This window comes from Chrysochloris asiatica, unplaced genomic scaffold (genome assembly GCF_000296735.1).
Source record: "Chrysochloris asiatica unplaced genomic scaffold, ChrAsi1.0 scaffold00355, whole genome shotgun sequence".
In the NCBI taxonomy this organism is placed as follows: Eukaryota; Metazoa; Chordata; class Mammalia; order Afrosoricida; family Chrysochloridae; genus Chrysochloris; species Chrysochloris asiatica.
In genome coordinates this window covers 1,507,562-1,526,162 of record NW_006408873.1, presented here as the reverse complement: position 1 = coordinate 1,526,162, position 18,601 = coordinate 1,507,562, and the positions used below count along the sequence as shown (strand labels likewise).

The window sequence follows — 18,601 nt, the reverse complement described above, 5'->3', positions numbered from 1 at the left end:
ATTTAATTTGTCACTTAGCTTTTGCTAAGAGGACATTTAAATTGCAGTAAAAGGCAAATGGGGCTTTTAGTTTAAATGTAATCCCCATATTTAAATGATCTGTAATGGCGCAGTGTTGGAGTGGGAACACTATTGTCTCACAGTGGGTCCTGATGGTGACATGTGACATTTGTATTCAGGTCCTGTATTATCCATGTGGCTAAAGGGCTTCCAATTTCATTTCACAGCCAGAAGCCTGCAGAAAACACCAATTAACTTGCAGATCCCATTTGCCGACAAAACTCAGCCTCTTCTCCATGTCTGGCATCTGGCAGTGCTCAGCATTTAATTCCAAGGCAGAGCCTTGAAGCAATGTGAGCCCTGGGTAGGGGCACAAAGGCACATTCCCCTATTTTAGTAAGAGGCAAAATCCCTTCCTTTTGTAGTCCAGAAGTAACTTTTAGTTAATTTTTTGTCGAATGAATTTCATGTGATAGCTAATGTTACTTTTGCTTTTATTATGCTTCCTAGAACTTCAATTTCATTAAACTGGCAAATGTCCTCCACTTAATATCAGAATGCCTAGAAAAAAGTAATGATTGTAAAAAAGTATTTGGGAGCTAGACAGGCTGGGGTGAGGAGGTAAGGTGCACAAAAAAGAAAACATAGATCAAACTTTTTTGTGTTCTTCATCCTGAACTGAAATCAAAGATCATAAATAAAAACCTGGTTCCTGATTACAAAGTCAGTCTGTCAGAAGGTATAACTAGAATCCACCCAATGGAATTTATACTTTTGACAGTTGAGGTACAAATTTTCTAAACCAACTTGTAAAGGTGAGGGTGTGAATATCAGTTAAATATGAACACTACATTTTATTTCCGACTAAATCACTGGCACTTTTTTTTTAGTAACCAAAGTTTCAGTTGATAGTTCTTTCCCAACCAATTATTTGTAACTCTAAGCTTCTCTTCAGGGAACCTTGGTGGCATAGTGACCAAACACTTGGCTGCAAATTAAAAGGTCAGTGGTTCAAAGCCACCAGCTGCTCTAAAGAGAAAAATGTGGTGATCTGCTTCTGTGAAGATGACATGCTTGGAAACACTACAGGCAATTCTACTGTCCTATAGGGTCACTATGAGTCAGAATGGATTTGACAGCACAACAATGACGACAAATTTCTCTACGTATCAAAGCTCTTTAAATTTCATTAATCTAATATTAAACCCACAGCCTTCAGTATGGATTGCATCTCACTTTTATAAAGAAAACAAAAATCCTCACCACTGGACTTATCAACAACATTCTTCTCAACAGAGAAAAGATAGAAGTTGTCAAGGACTTCATTCTTCTTGGATCAACTATCAACACTCATGGAAGCAGCAGTCAAGAGATCAGACGATGTAGTGCATTAGGCAAATCTGCTGCACAAGACCTTTTTAAAATGTTGAAGAACAAAGATGTCAGCTTGAGGACTAAGGTGTGCCTGACCCAAGCCATAGTATTTTCAATAACCTCATATGTATGTGACAGCTGGACAATGAATAAAGAAGGCCATAGAAGAACTGATGCATTTGAGTTATGGCGTTGGAGGAGAATACTGAAAGTGCCATGGGCTGCCAAAAGAACCAACAGATCTGTGTTGGAAGAAATGCAGCCAGAGTGCTCCTTGGAGGCCAGGATGGCCAAACTTCATCTCTCATACTTAGGACATACTGTCAGAAGGGACCAGCTGCTGGAGAAAGATATCATGTTTGGTAAAGTGGAGGTTCAGAGAAAAAGAGGAAGACCCCCAGTGAGATGGATTGGCAAAGTGGCAGCATCAATAGGCTCAAGTGTGGCAACAATTGTGAGGTTGGCCCAGGACCAGGAAGTGTTTCATTCTGTTGTGTAGAGGGTCACGATGAGTTGGTACTGGCTCGATGGTACCTAACAACAATATTAAACCAATCATTTACTTTGTTTTTAATGCTAGTCCTTTTTACTTTTCTGAACCAACTAGTCGACATACACTATGTAACTGCAAAACTGAAAAAGAATTTTCCATTGGAAAAGCAAATCACTCATTCTATTTAAAGTATTTGTTTAAAGCATATACTGTACTTATATTCCCTAACCACCACACCATGCTCTAAATGTCTTTCCAATTGAAATGATCTACCTACCATAGTTACAAATTTGCATAAACTTTGATTGGAGGAAAGGCTAGTATCATTATTTCAGGTGACCTAAGGAGTCCTGGTATGGCATTGTAGGATAAACACTGGACTACTAAACACAAGATTGACGGTTCAAACCCAGATGTTCCTTGGAAACCCTATACAGGGTCGCTATGAGTTGGAACCAATTCGACGGCACTCAACAACAAAAAAGGAAAATGTCAGGGAAAAAGATTTCTAAAAAATTGTGGGTAAACAAATTTATGCAGAAAGTTGGTAAAGAACTTGATACCAAAGTTAGAACTTTGATGTCAAGTTCTTTACCAACTTCCTGTATAACGCTAGGTCAGACAGTGTCACCTTATAGAAGTCTCCTGATCTGCTGGACTTCAGTTTCCTTATCTGTAAAATAGTTCATGTTAAAGGTCCTTTCTGATTCTGGTGACCATATGGTATTTTCTAGCTTCTCTTGGTCTAGAATGCCCACAATTCATATCCAGAATAACAAAATGAGCAATCAGAATGCACTAAAGCAGATTTTACACAAGCTGTACCTGGGAGCATAATTTGTTTCACTACAAGCTCAGCAGCTGCTCCTTGAAACCTTATACAGGTCGCTATGGGTCAGACTCGACTCAACGGCACTTAACAACAACAACCAGCTAAGAGAAAAAGCAGCTCTGGTAGCCTAGTGGATTACAAGCTAGACTGCTAATCACAAGGTCAGAAGTTCAGATCTACCAATGGCTTCTTGAGAGAAAAATGCGATGTTCTGCTCCCAAAAAGATTGGCAGCATTGAAACACTATACTGACTCAGTGGCACACTACCACCACTAGCCAAGAGAAAGAGTTGAAGTTGTGACAAGTCCTGCTATTAGGAGTTGAGAACAGCATCTCCTAATTAATATATATAGGATTTCCCTCCCAGAAGACATTGATAGGCACTGATAGAATTTTTGTCAGATACTCCATTTGTCACTTACAGATATCTTAACAGAAAACAACAAAACAAACACATTATTTTCATATCATTACTTCGTAAGACAATTTCCACTATCTTTTTATTGGCCACAACTAGTGGATTTCTCATTATTTCAACTACCTGTCGTATCTCTCTTTACCACCAGGGATTTGAATAGTAATAAAAATTACAGTTTGCTATATCTTTTTCAGAGTCCTGGTGTGGCACTGTAGGATAATGCACTGGATTGCAAGGTCAGTTTGAATTGCAAGGTTGGCGGTTCAAACTCACCAGCTGCTCCTTGGAAACCCTATACAGGGTCACTATGAGTCAGAATAGACTCAATGGCACTTAACGTATATATCCCATTCTGATGCTTAACAATTCATCTAAATCTATAGCCCCAATAAAATTAAAATCCAAACTAGTTTTGACATTTTCATAGTGTGGGCTAAAGGAAGACAAACTCTAAATTTTAGATAACTTGATTACAATATTAACCTTCAAGCAAATAGCCAGGTCTATTCTTCAAGTAAGGTATTTTACAGTAATACAGCTGTTTTTCAAATATGTGTGGCACATTGGCCAAGTTGTTTCCCTCTTTATCGACAATTCCTCCAAACCCTGCCTGGGTTGTTTCCTGCAAATGCAGCACATGTTCTCATTCTTTCTGTTCTCCTGTTGTAGCTGTTGTTAAGCGCCGTGGAGTCAGTTTCAACTCCTAGCAACCCTGTGTAGGATTTACAGAATTGGTTGGTGGGTTTGAACTGCCAACCTTGCATTTAGCAGTCCATCACTTATCCTGCCATGCTACACCTGGACTCCACCTAATCGCCTAACAGTAAATTCAGATGAGCAGCTGTTTTCAGCAATACTATGACCATGTTCTTCAAACATTCAATTATGGTGATCATTCACACGCAAAAGTAATTGCCAGAAAACTTATATTTACCCAGCTCATCCCAGAGCTGCCTGTATTTGTCAGTCATCGCGGTGCCTTGTTGCCTCCACAGTGACAGGCGGGGGTCAGCCATGAACTGCTCTGTTATCAGCGTCAACATGCGGGCCCCATTGGAGTCCCTCATCTTCAACATCTCCCGGACCTAGTGGGGAAAATGAACCTTTAGAAAAGTTTTCAAAACACAAACAGTAACACAAAAGACAAAAAACATTTTTCTCTATTTCTTCATCTGGAGGAAAAGGGAGTTAAAAGCCTTTACATCAGTCCTCTTAAAAACTGGTCTCTATCTTAACTGTCAATTTAATCAGAATTATTCATTAATTTTATTTAATTGATGCTTTGCAACTCACACAATTTGGTTTGTCAATCTTCAAACTTTTTTTAGTTATTATCTCATCAACGATAAATGATTACATCATGTTTCATAAGCCCAGTACAAATATTAAATATTGTCTTCAAAACTTCCTTCAAATCATTCCCTCTTATCTAAAGCAAGTACACTTGGGAGTTCAAGATTGTACTCCAACAAAGTAGGTGCCTAGGTAAATCATACGCTCGAAAACCAAACAAGTGAAATCTGGCAATGGAAACAGGTGTACGAACCTAACTAATTTACTAAAACAGGTTTTAAGTTTTAACAAGATTACTGGGATCAGCTGCCATAACGCTGCCAGCCTAAAGTAAATCAATACCAAAACACACAAAACCATTTGGCGCCTTCCTGACTCTCCAAGGGATTGTACTTACCAACAAATTAGAGGATCTTAAAACAGAGCCCACTGAAAACTTTAGGGATCTCCTATAGGGATCTGGGAGTCCTGGTATAGCGCTGTGGGTTAATGAACCAGACTGCAAAGCTGTTTGAACTGCAAGGCCGGCGGTTCAAGCTCACCAGCTGCTCCTCGGACACCCTATACAGGGTCGCTATGGGTCGGAATCGACTCGACGGCGCTTCACAACAACAACACAGTGATCTGATAATGTTTATGACAGTAACTATACTTCAGATGTTTTTTAACAGCTTTACTGAGATATAATGGACCTACCATGCAATTCACCAATTTACATTATACAGTTAAATGACTGTTAGCATATTCCGTAAATTGTGTAAGTCCTTCAGCTTTCCAAGTAAAATTATCTCTGAAATATATGTGTGTATATATGTATGTATGTGTGTATGTACATATGTATATGTGTGTATATATATATCCTGGAGTGGTGCTGTGGGATAAAGCACTGGACCGCAAGGTCAGTGTTTCAGACTCACCAATTGCTCCTTGGAAACCCTATACAGGGTTGCTATGAGTCAGGACAGACTCGCTGGCACTTAACAACGTTTTATATATATATAACATGCACACATATAAAAAGGAGTTCTGGTAGCATAGTGGTTATGAGTTGGGCTGCTAACCTCAAGGTCAGCAGTTTGAAACTACTCACAGTTCTCCAGGAGAAAGATGAGAGTTTCTGCTCCCATAAAGATTTACAGCCTCGGAAACACTATGCAGGGTCTCTATGAGTCGGACAACTACACAGCACACAACCACCACACACACACACACACACACACACACACACACACAGAGAGCAGCATCGTACTTCCATTCACTCAGATGGGATTGTGTTTGCAATGGTAAGAGGCAAATAGAAAGGGCTGTAAGTTCAAGAACACTCTTGCTCTAAATGAGTGATCCATTTAGCAGAATAATAAGAACCACTGACCTACATAACATCACTTGGTCTCTCAAGCTTTAACCTCAAGACCTGCCCATAACTCTTGTGCTACATTTCCCAATTAAATGAAAGAAAACACCGCAGGAAACTGTAAATGAATCCATTCATTCCAAAAGTGTACAATACTACGTGTTCAACATAAAGAATCTAAGCTGAACACCAGTCTCCTTGTAAAGTACTGAAGCAAGGTCACAAGCAATAGAAAAAGAGAGGGGTCCTTTTACTCAGGATTCGCTGTGAGAAAGGTAAGTAAAGTAGAAAATGGCAGATTCTCAATAAAACAGCCCAAATCTCAGTGATTGAAGGATCCTGTTTCAGGCATGTATTCTGACAAGCAATGGGATCCTCTCATCTGCATTGGAATCTAAGCCTTGTAAGGAATTTAACAGCATTTCTGCACTGAACCACAAGGTTTGTCCTTTCAGAAGGGTTACATTTCAGTAATCCCCAATAAGAATTTATGCCCCAAATGGATACACTATGAAGTCATGAAAAGGTGGAGAAGACTGGAGGAAGAAAAGGAGTTACCATTTATTTACTACACATCATGCTAAACAGTTCTGCATTTATATTTACCATTTAATCTTCACAACAGCTATGTGAGGTGTATAATCCCCATTTAGCAAATTAGAAAACTAAGCCTTGGGAAGATAAGAAAATTGCTCAAAGGACAAAGGGAATTGCTGCTATCAGAACCCAGATATGTCTTACTCCAGAATTTATGCCATTTCCAAAATTACATTTGTGTTGTTACATTATATGCCATATATAATGTCTAATCATATACAGGAATAAAAAGAACAACCGAAAGACCAGTCTAATTTTTTTTTTTCACATTGCTTCCACTCGTCAGTGTACACTCTGCTAACAGGAGAAAGTATCTTTTCTGTATGTTTGTATACACCAAACCTTTTATGTATTTACTATTTAATCCTGCCAGTATATGGATTTGATTTAATGCTTATTTTGCTTATTTCTAATCTATTACACAGCAGTAGCAATTAAGAAAATGCTGTACTAATTAAACATAGAAACCAGAACTTTCTTAATCAGCATTCCAGTGCATCTATGTTGTTGTTAAGTGCCATTGAGTCAGTTCTGACTCATAGCGACCCTTTATAGAGTTTCCAAGGAGTGGCTGGTAGGTTTGAACCATTAACCTTGCAGTTAGCAGTCCAGTACTTATCCTACTTAGCACACTACTTAGTATACCAGGACTCCAAGTACATCTACAGTCTAATAGTATTTAGTTTTCAGAAGGCTGATTCTGAGACATTCTTATAGTTTGAAGTACCTATGAACTATCAAGGAATGATTATATCACATGTGAAATAGTTTTGAGTTACATGTATTTTATTATCATCAGATTCTTGAAAAATTGATAATCTGCATAAAACTTTATTAACAGGGTACTGACTAGTCAGAATACTGTTTTCTGACAATGATCAGTGACAGAATTTACTCAAAAATAATGTTTAAAATTGTATTAGAAAATCTATTTAACAAATGCATCAATGAAATACAATGATCTGTTTCCTTAGAACTAATCTGAGACCCTACCCTCAAAAGCTGAAATAATGATGTATTAATTATTAAAAAGTATTTACCCAGTATTTAGAAATGTGCTAAGAGTGCTAGAAGTCCTATATGAAATGACAGACACAATTTCTTCTCAGAAGGAACTTCTGACCAAGATAACTGTTTCTTAGGCCATCAATTTTCAAAGCCCGACTGTGTGCCATACACTGTTATCATTTAACTCCAGACTTTAAGGGGTTATATTATTATTGGCTACTTTTACAGATAAGGAAATGGACTTAAGTAACTTGCTGAGGGGTTCATATGGTTAATAAAATACAGAACTTGGATTTAAATCCAGGTCTGCCTAACTCTCAGAGCCTACACTTCTGAAAGTAAATATACTGAAAAGATTAAACATATAAACCATGTTTTAAGGATTATATTCAAAGTTATTATACCTTTTAGAATATTAACTAGAAAAAGAATAAAATCTGAAAGATGGCATTTTAAATAACATTAAGCCATTTATTTCATGTAAGCACTGAAAGAGGTCTTTTTTCAAACCTGTACAAATTATCATTGTTGTATTAATAGAAACTGAGATGAACAAAAATGTTCCACATCTTGTCTGAGGTCACCAAAGCAAACTGAAGTTTACATTACAACACAAAAGTTTCTAATACGTCAATTAACTTAAGACCCTGTTTCTTTAAAAATAAAATAAAACCTTTTTCTTATGATAAACATAACCATATAGAGAAAGTTTCCATATATTTGTAGAATATTTCTTTGAAAACAAACAATCATACCTTTGCAAAGAGCAAATTTAGTTGCTTCCCTGATCCATGGTACCCGCCCTGGGAAAGGAACAGTTTAACCTGTTCTTGAACCTGCTCTTCATCTAAGTGCCAGCAGTTTTCATCATCTATACTAGCACCTGCTGTTGGATCAGGAGCACCTAGAAATAGAAAGAAAAAATAACACACATGCTGGATGAAAGTTCTGTACTAAAAGGGTTCTGATAATACACTTGAAAATAATTAAGATTTTCCATTTTTTGCCTTAAAAATTTTTAATCCAATCTCAATATCAATTATATATACAAATTAATGAATGAAATAAATACAAGAATCATTCTTTTACTTCCAGATATTTCCTAATTTGTGTTGTCAAAATGCAGACAATTTAAAATTGTGATATTTCTTTTTTATATGAAACATCCATTGAAGTTTTCTAAAAATTAAAGTTTAGCTTAACTAAATTATGAGATCAAATTAATTAGATCAGAACCTAGGGGGACAGTGAATTTATGTTTATGGGGGAGGAACAACTCAGAAAAGGAGGGAGGGGGAAATGGTCATAAGACTCCAAGAACGTTATCAGTATCACTAATGGTATACGCAGGACAAAAAGAAAAGAATCCGAGACTATACCTTTAGAGGTTAATTTATGGCTTTGAAAGAATAAAAACATCACAAAAATGTCTCATTGTACATATGTGATTTTTATAAAGCTCTACTGTGTATGTTTTGCTAGAAAGATATTTTTCAAAGACAGTAGAAAATATGAAACCAAATAAACTTAGCAGAGCTATCTATCTCTTTACTATGTTAATTTTCAAGAAGCTTTCACTGTTATCTGCTACTATACAAACTACATGCTGACAAAAGTCTTTAGTTGCAGAAAACCCAAGATTAAAAAGGGAAATCAAGCCACATGGGAACAGGCAGTGCAGCTGTTGTACTAAACCAGGTTGTAGTATCACCTTGCCAAACTGCATAAATATTTTATTGCTGAAGTACACACAATAGACAACAGCTATGTAACAAGTTCTATATGTGCAGACTACCTTAGAAAGTAAAAAAAAACAAACACCTAGATATTTAGGTAGGTTAAAAAGTGTTTAATTAAATAAAATGTTATTTTAAAGCCTTCAGATCTATAGTAATAACACACCAAAAAATCAAATCTAAAAATCTTTCACAGTGCTTTATTTCTTTAGCAACCCTTAAAAAATGCATTTGCAGGTGTGATTTTACATTCTTCTTATCTTCTAGTGATCTAATGCAAATTCCAATTGACCAGAATAATAATCATGAACTTTTACTTAGAACCAGGGTCCATTAGTCCCTAGGAAGAGGACACTGGGTTTGAGTACCTCTCTGAAAAGGAGGCTAATTCATTTATTCAGCCTGCATTTACTGAGTGCCTGCCTCAGTACAGGGACTCTAAAAACTGGGGACAGATGGTGTATCAAATGCACAGGATCCCTGTCCTTACAGAACTTAATCTAGTTAAATAACTTTCAAACTTTCTCATCTTTGTTGTTGTTACACATCGAGTTAGTTCTGACTCATAAAGACTCTACTCACAACAGAATGAAACACTGCCTGGTCCCTAGGCCATCCTTACAATTGTTACATTTGAGCCCATTGTCGCTACCACTGTTATCAATCCATCTCACTGGGGTCTTCCTCTTTTTTGCTGCCCCACCACTTTACCAAGCATGACGTCCTTCTCCAGGGATTGGTCCCTCTTGATAATATGTCCTAAGTATGGGAGACAAAGTTTGGCCATCCTGGCTTCTAAGGAGCATTCTGGATGTACCTTCCCATATAGATTTATTTGTTTGTTCTTCTGGCAGTCCATGGTACTTTCAATATTCTTTTCCAACACCATAACTCAAATGCATCAATTCTTCTACAGTCTTCTTTAGTCACTGTCCAACTTTCACATTTGAAGCTACTGAAATGCCATGACTTGGATCAGGATTACTGATACAATCCTCAAACTGTTATCTTTGTGTTTTTAACACGTACAAGAGGTCTTTTGCAGCACATTTACCTAATGCGATACACATTAGCAATCAATATTCATAATAAAAATACATTTAATATCAACTAGTACATGGTGTAGGCGGTTACATACATCTATCTCTGTATCACTCTTTATATCTGTCTATATCCTTATTTATCTCTCTCTACTATTAGAAGCAAAAGTTTAATGAAAAAAAATCCTTATTGCAAATAATATTTTCTATTTTATGGACATTATGTATATTTTCTATTCTATCTAATTTGTTTTTAAAAAGTTTGTCACTATTTGTTTCATATTCCACAATAGATTACTTGAAAAACAATGTTCTAAGTGTGTATCATAAATACCAATCTAGCAATCCCTCATGTAACATAATAGACCTGATTATAGCATACTGGTTCCTGTTGGGCTCATAACTGAAAGATCAGCAGTTCAAATCTACCAACCATTCCGCGGGGAAAAGATGAGGCTTTCTACACCCCTAAAGATGTACAGTCTTGGAAACCCTATTTGGAACTGACATGACAGCACACCATCACCACTGAGTACTCTGATCTTTTTTGTTGAGCCCTAGTGTGCACTGTAAGGAGCTCTGGTAGTGTAGTGGTTACGAATCGGGCTGTGAACCATAAGGTCAGCAGTTCGAAACTACCAGCTGCTCCGCGGGAGAAAGATGAGGCTTTCTACTCCCGTAAGGATTTACACCCTCGGAAACCCTGTGCAGGGTGGCTATGGGTCGGAACCGACTCAAAGGCACTTAACAACAACAACAGCAACAGTGTGCGCTGTGGGTAAATGTGCTGGACTGTAAAGTCAGATTGAACCAGAAGGCCGAGAGGTTCAAGTCCACCAGACACTCCTCAGAAACCCTATACAGGGTTGCTATGGGTTGGATCCGACCTGATGGCACTTAACAGCAACAACAACAAATATGTAATAATAAATTTGTTGTTGTTTTTGTTGTTAGGTCCCATCGAGTCGGTACCGACTCATAAAGACCTTATGCACAACAGAACGAAACACTGCCCGATCCTGGGCCAACCTTACTACTGTTGCCACGCTTGAGTCCATCGATGCTGCCAGTTGGCCAATCCATACATCATTGGCGGTTTTGCTCTTTTTCTCTGACCCTCCACCTTACAAAACATATTCTTCTCCAGTCATGGGTCCCTACTGACAATATGTCCAAAGTATGAGACGAAGTTTGGCCATCTTGGCCTCCAAGGAGCAGTCTGGCTGCACTTCTTCCAAAACGGATCTATTGGTTCTTTTAGCAGCCCATGGCACTTTCAATATTCTCCTCCAACACCATAACTCAAAAACATCAATTCTTCTATGGTCTTCCTTATTCACTGTCCTGCTTTCAACAACAATTCAACAACATCAAAAACACCAATTCTTCTATGGTCTTCCTTATTCACTGTCCTGCTTTCGCATGCATATGAGGTTATTGAAAATACAATGGCTTGGGTCAGGTGCACCTTAGTCCTCAAGCTGACATCTTTGCTCTTCAACATTTTAAAAAGGTCTTGTGCAGCAGATTTCCCTAATGCAATACGTCATTTGATTTCTTGACTGCTGCTTCCGTGAGTGTTGATAGTTGATCCAAGAAGAATGAATCCTTAACAACTTCAATCTTTTCTCCGTTGAGAAAAGAATGCTGTGTATTGGTTCAGTGGTGAGGATTTTTGTTTTCTTTACATTGAGATTTAATTCATACTGAAGGCTGTGGTCTTTGATCTTCATCAGTAAATGTCCTAAGTCCTCTTCACTTTCAGCAAGCAAGGTTGTATCATCTGCATATCGCAAGTTGTTAATGATTCTTCCTCCAATCCTGATGCCATGTTTTTCCTCATATAACCCAGATTCTCAGATTATTTGCTCAGTATACAGGCTGAATAAGTATGGCAAAAAAAATACAAACTTGTCACACGCCTTTCTTAATTTTAAAACATTCAGTGTTCCCTTGTTCTGTTTAAACAACTGCCTCTTTCTTGATCCAGGTACACATTCCTCATGAGCACAATTAAGTGTTCCGGAATACTCATACTTCGCAATGTTCTCCATAGCTTGTCATGATCCACACCATCAAAAGTCTTTGTGAAGTCAATAAAGCACAGGTAAACACTTTCTGATATTCTCTGCTTTCAGCCAAGATCCATTGGATATCAGCAATGATATCCCTCATTCCACGACCTCTTCTGAATCCGGCTTGAACCTCTGGAAGTTCTCTGTCAATGCACGCTTGCAGCCGTTTTTGTATTACCTTTAGCAAAACTTTGCTCTCATGGGATATCAAAGAGATTGTCCGATCATTTCTGCATTCCGTTGGGTCACTGATCTCTTCCAATCAGTCAGCCAGATAGTTGTCTTCCAAATTTCTTGGCATAGGTGAGTTAGTGCCTCCTGTGCTGCCTCACTTTCTTAAAAGATTTCAATTTTTATTCCATCAATTCCTGGTGCCTTGTTCTTTGCCAATTTCTTCAACGCACCTTGGACTTCCTCCTTTAGTATCAATGGCTCTTGATCATATGATAACTCTTGAAACAGTTGAACATTTACCATTTCCTTTTGGTACAGTGACGCTGTGTATTCCTTCCATCTTATCTTGACGCTTTCTGCCCAAAGAATCTTTCAATAACGAGAGTTGAAGCTTGAATTTTTTCTTCAGTTCCCCAAGCTTGAGTCTTGCACTTCCTTTTTGGTTTTCTGATTCCAGATCTTTGCAAATTTTGTTGTAATATTTGGCTTTATCTTCTCAAGCTGATCTTTGAAATTTTCTGTTCAGCTCTTGGACCTCTTCATTTCTTCCATTTGCTTTAGCATCTCTATGCTGGAGACCATGTTTCAGTGTCTCTTCTGACAACTATTTTGACCTTTTCCCTCTTTCTTGTCTTCTTAATGACTCTTTGCTTTCTTCATGTATGATGTTCTTGATGGCATCCCACAACTCCTCTCGTCTTTGGTCTTTAGTGTTTAATGTATCAAATTTGTTCTTCAGATGATCTCTAAATTCAGGTGGGATATATTCAAGGTCAACATCATAATTTGGCTCTCATGGACTTGTTTTCATTTTCTTCAGCTTCAATTTGAATTTGCATATGAGTAATTGACAGTCTGTTCCACAGTCTGCCCCTGGCCTTTTTTTCACTGATGGTATGGAGCTTTTCCATCATCTCTTTCTGCAGATGTAGTCAATGTGATTCCTATGCAGTCCATCTGATGTGGTCCATATGTATAGTCATCTCTTATACTGTCTAAAGAGAGTTTTTGAAATGAACAAATCATTGATTTTTCAGAATTCTATCATGCATGCTCCAGCATCATTTCTACCATCAAAGCCGTATTTTCCAACTACTGGTCCTTCTTTTTTGCTCCCAACCTTTCCATTCCAATCACCAGTAATGAACAATACATCTTGATTGCATGTTTGATCAATTTCAGATTGAAGAAGTTGGTCGGATTCTTCTATTTCATCCTCACTGGCTTTAGTGGTTAGTGCGTAAATTTGAATAATAGTGGTATTAACTGGGCTTCCCATAGATGCATGGATGTTATGCTATCACAGACAGCGTTGTACCTCATGACTGATCTGGATATGTTCTTTTTGACAATGATTGCAACACCATTCCTCTTCAATTTGTCATTTCCAACATAGTAAACCATGTGGTCATCAGATTCAAAATGGCCAACACCAATCCGTTTCAGCTCACTATTACCTAAGATATCGATGTTTATGTATTCCATTTCATTTTTGACAACTTCCAATTTTCCAAGATTCATACTTCATATATTCCATGTTCCGATTTTCAGTGGATGTTTAGAGCTGTTTCTCTTCATTTTGAGTTGTGCCCCATCAGCAAATGAAGGTCCCACAGGCTTTTCTCCCACGGACTTTACTCCATTCGTGTCATCATGGTCAACACTACTCTGAGGAAGCAGCTCTTCCCCGGTCGCGTTTTGAGTGCCTTCCAACCTGAAGGGCTCATTTTCAGGCACTATATCTGACAGTTTTTCTCTGCTATTCATAAGGTTTTCAGTGTCTAAATATTCGGAAGTAGTTGGTCACTCCTTCTTTCTAGTCTATCTTCGTCTGGAAGCTCATCTGAAACCTGTCCACCACGGGTGACCCTGCCTATATTTAAAATACCAGTGGCATAGCTTTCAGAATCACAGCAATTCACAAGCCACCACAGTACAACAAGATGACAGATGAGTGGTGGACTACACCAATAAACAACTTTAAAAAAAACAAAAATATCAAAATGTGAACTTCCTGCTTTTTGACAGATCCTCTATCTAGATCTATACACTTATGAAGGAGGATTTCCAATTCTCTAAGCCTTCTCTGGAGGGTCAGAGAAAAAGAGGAAGACCTCCAACGAGATGGATCGGCCAGGTGGCATCATTGATGGACTCGGGGGTGGCAGCGTTGGTGAGGTTGGCCCAGGATCGAGCATTGTTTCGTTCTGCTGTGCATGGGGTCGCTATGAGTCGGTTCCGACTCGATGGCACCTGACAACAACAACAAGCCTTCTCTAAGGAGCTCTGGTAGCGTAGTGGTTACAAGTCGGGCTGGTAACCTCACAGTCAGCAGATCAAACGTACCAGCAGTTTCACAGAATATGAGGTTTTCTGCTCCCGTAAAGATTTACAGCCTTGGAAATTCTATACAGGGTCACTCGGCACATAACCACCACCACTACCATGCCTTCTCTGAAGAATTCTGAGTTTTTCAATATGTTGTTGGTGTTGTGTTCGGTTCTGACCCATAGTGACCCTTTATAGGGTTTCTAAAGAGTGGCTGGTGAGCTTAAACCACCAAACTTGCGGTTCAAACAGACTTTGCAGTCCAATATATTAACCCACAGTGCCACACCAGAGATTTCAAAAACTTCAATTTACACCACAACAAAATGGCAGTTTTGGCATCCTTGACTCAAATAGTGTTGTTTTTTTTGTTTTGTTTTGTTTTGTTTTGTTTTTAACAGTATTCTCTGAGTTTAAGGAATGAAAAGAAGTCTAAAGAGGCAAGATAAGGGTTGTTGGATTTATCGGTAAGGTTTTCCAATGAAATTCTCATAGAATAGCTACCCTTGAAGAATGAACAGGTGCATTGTCAAGGTGGGGGGAAAAAAAATTACTTGGCTCAACTTTCCTGGCCTTTTCCTTCATCAATGCAATTTTTAACTTTCTTAAAACGTCTTCATTAATAAGCCCCCTCCAATTATCCTGTGTCTTTTGACAAGACCTATCAGGATTTCTACTTTGGAATCCAATCCCAAGAAACAGTTGCCATAACCATCTACACTTACTTATGCACCCTGAATTTAACTGGCCTGGTAGATCCTCTTGTATATTACTGTATTGACTGGGCCTTTGTTTGAAGGCACCCTAAGGAAATTAAGACAAGTGTAATGCTGAGAAAACTTGTCTGCAGCCATCCACTAATCACAAAGACACGTTTAAACAAAGTTTGTTTGGAATAAACCTTTGCATGTATGAACTGGAACGCCAGTAACAATACTTGCTTATTTTACTTCATATAATGTTATAAAGTGTTAACTATTGGGTTTACATCCACATCCCACAGATATTCTGCCTCATGCAGAATAATAATCAAGCTCATCCATGATTTTAGGGAAACACACACACCTGGAGAGAGACAGCTATAGATGCACTGGAAGAGACTTCCCTAACAAGTCAACTGTTGTTGCTGCTAAGTGCCTTTCAGTCAGTTCCAACTCACAGACACCCAATGTACAACAGAATGAAATACTACCCAGTCATGTGCCTTCCTTACAACAATTTCTATGTTTGAGCCCATTGTTGCAGCCACTGTATCAATCTATCTCATTGAGAGTATTCCTCTTTAAAGATGACCACCATTTTACCAAGCATGATGTCCTTTTCTCCAGGTACTGTTCACTCCTGATGTCATGTCCAAAGTATGTGAGACACAGTCCTCTCATCAGCACTGCTAAGGAGCATTCTGTCTGTACACTCTTCTAACAGACTTGCTCATGCTTTTGGCAGTCCATGACACCAAAACTCAAAGGCACTGATTCCTCTCCTGTCTGCCTTATTCACTGTCTAGCTTTCACATTCATATGAGGTGACTGCAAATATCATGACTTGTGTCAAGCGCACCTTAATCTTCAAAATGGCAGCTTTGATTTTTAACACTTTAAAGAGTTCTTTTAAAGTATATTTGTCCCACACAATACATAATTTGATTTCCTGACATATTGCAGTAACCACGGTTTCAGGAGTCCTGGTATGGAGCTACAGGATTCACACTTGACTGCAAACCATGAGATGGTTCAAACCCACCAGATGATCCTTGGAAACCTTACACAGAGTCGTTATGAGTCGGAACTGACTTGAGAGCACTTCAAAGCAACATTTAAAAATGTCTCAACTTCTAAAGCTCCATCTGACATGTCTCTCCTTCTTAGGGATATTTCTAGCTCTCCACTCCCATAGTTACTTCAAATGAATGGAGCTGCATATATCCAATTTCTATCATCACATTGGTTATTTTTCTCAATTTCTGCTGTTTTTGTTGTTCTCTGTTGACTGATGGCCCAAACTCATGAGGAGTCTTGCTCCAGATCTGCTTGGATGGTAAAAGACTGTATTATGGAATGGCTGAAGGTATGATATATTTAGCTGTTTGGGTCTCACCTGTGTGAAAACTGGGTTTCCCATTTGTTGTAGAAATTTCCAAACATTTTAAGTGCATTTGGATTGAAAATTCCAGTCTCCTTACGTGGTAAGAACTGGCAAAGGGTCTGTCTATATTCAGAGATTTCCAAAACTTCAGAACAGACAACAACTCTTTATTTTTTTTTATGCTAAGAGAGAGCAGCTACAAAGAATAATGCAGGAATCATTTTTATTTGATATGAATTACACAATTAAACGCTTCCTTAAAACTTGGTAGGCTTTAACTGACCAATTAATTTGCAGATATACAGATTCTGATTCTTGACCAACTGTGGGAATATTTAATGGTGGTGGGTTGTGTGCAACTGAGTCTGTTTCAACTCCTAGTGCTGTCAATCTTTACAGGAGCAGAAATCCCCATCTTTCTTCCTTGGAGTGACTGATAGAGTCAAACTACTGGCCTTGCAGTTAGCAGTCCAGCTTGTAACCTACTACATAATCAAAACTCCATGAATGTTTAAGAACAAATGTATAAACACATGAATTATGGTTCTCAAGATTTAAAAAAAAAAAAATCAAGTGTTTTTCCCATCTAGCATTTAAATTAAAATGTTACTAGAGTACTGAGGAAGTGCAGAAGAAGTATGACACAAACATAAAATTTTATTGCAAATAATCTATGTAGTCTTCACACTTGGATTGAGAAGATATATGAGAGAATCAGAAAGATGTTTCCTTGAGTTTTATTGACTATGCAAAATCACAACTAAAAATAAGAAACAACTGCAAACACCATTAATGATAAGACCTTGGAATGTACTAAGTATGAATCTAGGAAAACTGTTTTAAGTTGTCAAAAATGAAACGGAATGCATAAAGAGAGATATCCTAGACAATGGTTAGCTGAAATACACTGACAATAGCCATTCTGAATTTGACAGTCATATTGTTTACTATGTCAGGTACAAAAAATTCAAGAGTAATGGCATCACATTCACAAAGATACCAAGAACATTTCAAGATTTATCTATTGATACCCCCACAAGTAAGACCTGTTAATACTGCTATTAGTCAAATTTACAGGCCAACCACTAATGCCACTGATGATTAAACTGAAAAATTCTACCACCATCTTCAGTCTGAAATTGATCAAACATGCAATAAAGATGCACTGATCAATACTAAGTCCACAAGAGCCATAATATGACCTTAATATATTACACCTGAATTGAGAGACCATCTCAAGAACACAGTAGATGCATTAGACACTTATGACCAAAGACCAGAAGAACTGTGGGATGACATCAAGAACATCATATAGGAAGAAGGCAAAAGGTCATTAAGAAGACAAGAAAGAAAGAAAAGGCCAAAACAGATGTCAAAAGAGGCCCTGAAACTTGCTCAGAAGTGTAGAGAAGCTAAAGTGAATGGAAGACGTTGAGGGAGAAAATGAGCTGAACAAACAAATTCAAAGGGCAGCTAGAAAAGAAGAAATCAAGTATTATAATTAAATGTGCAAAGATCTGGAGTCAGAAAACTAAAAAGGAAGAACATGCTCAGCATATCTCAAGCTGAAAGAACTGAAGTAAAAAAATTCACACCTCGATTTGCAATATTGAAAGATTCTATGGGCAAAATATTGAATGATGCAGAAAGCATCAAAAGAAGAGGGAAGGAATACATAGTCACTGTACCAAAAAGAACTGATTGATGTTCAACCATTTCAAGATGCAGCAAAAATCAAGAGCCAATGGTACTGAAGAAAGAAATCCAAGCTACACTGAAAGCATTTGTGAAAA

At 37.9% G+C, this 18,601-nt stretch overlaps 1 protein-coding gene across 1 annotated transcript in view; it reads right to left on the bottom strand.

Moving 5' to 3' along the window:
* Positions 1-18,601, bottom strand: part of ZSWIM6 (zinc finger, SWIM-type containing 6) — a 290,373-nt gene that overhangs the window by 78,663 nt on the left and 193,109 nt on the right. The window contains exons 3-4 of the mRNA XM_006876135.1: positions 8,126-8,274; positions 4,053-4,203 (exon numbers count right to left, since the gene is read on the bottom strand). Of these exons, the coding sequence (XP_006876197.1) occupies positions 4,053-4,203; positions 8,126-8,274 (300 nt within the window). The remainder of the gene's footprint in view (positions 1-4,052; positions 4,204-8,125; positions 8,275-18,601) is intronic.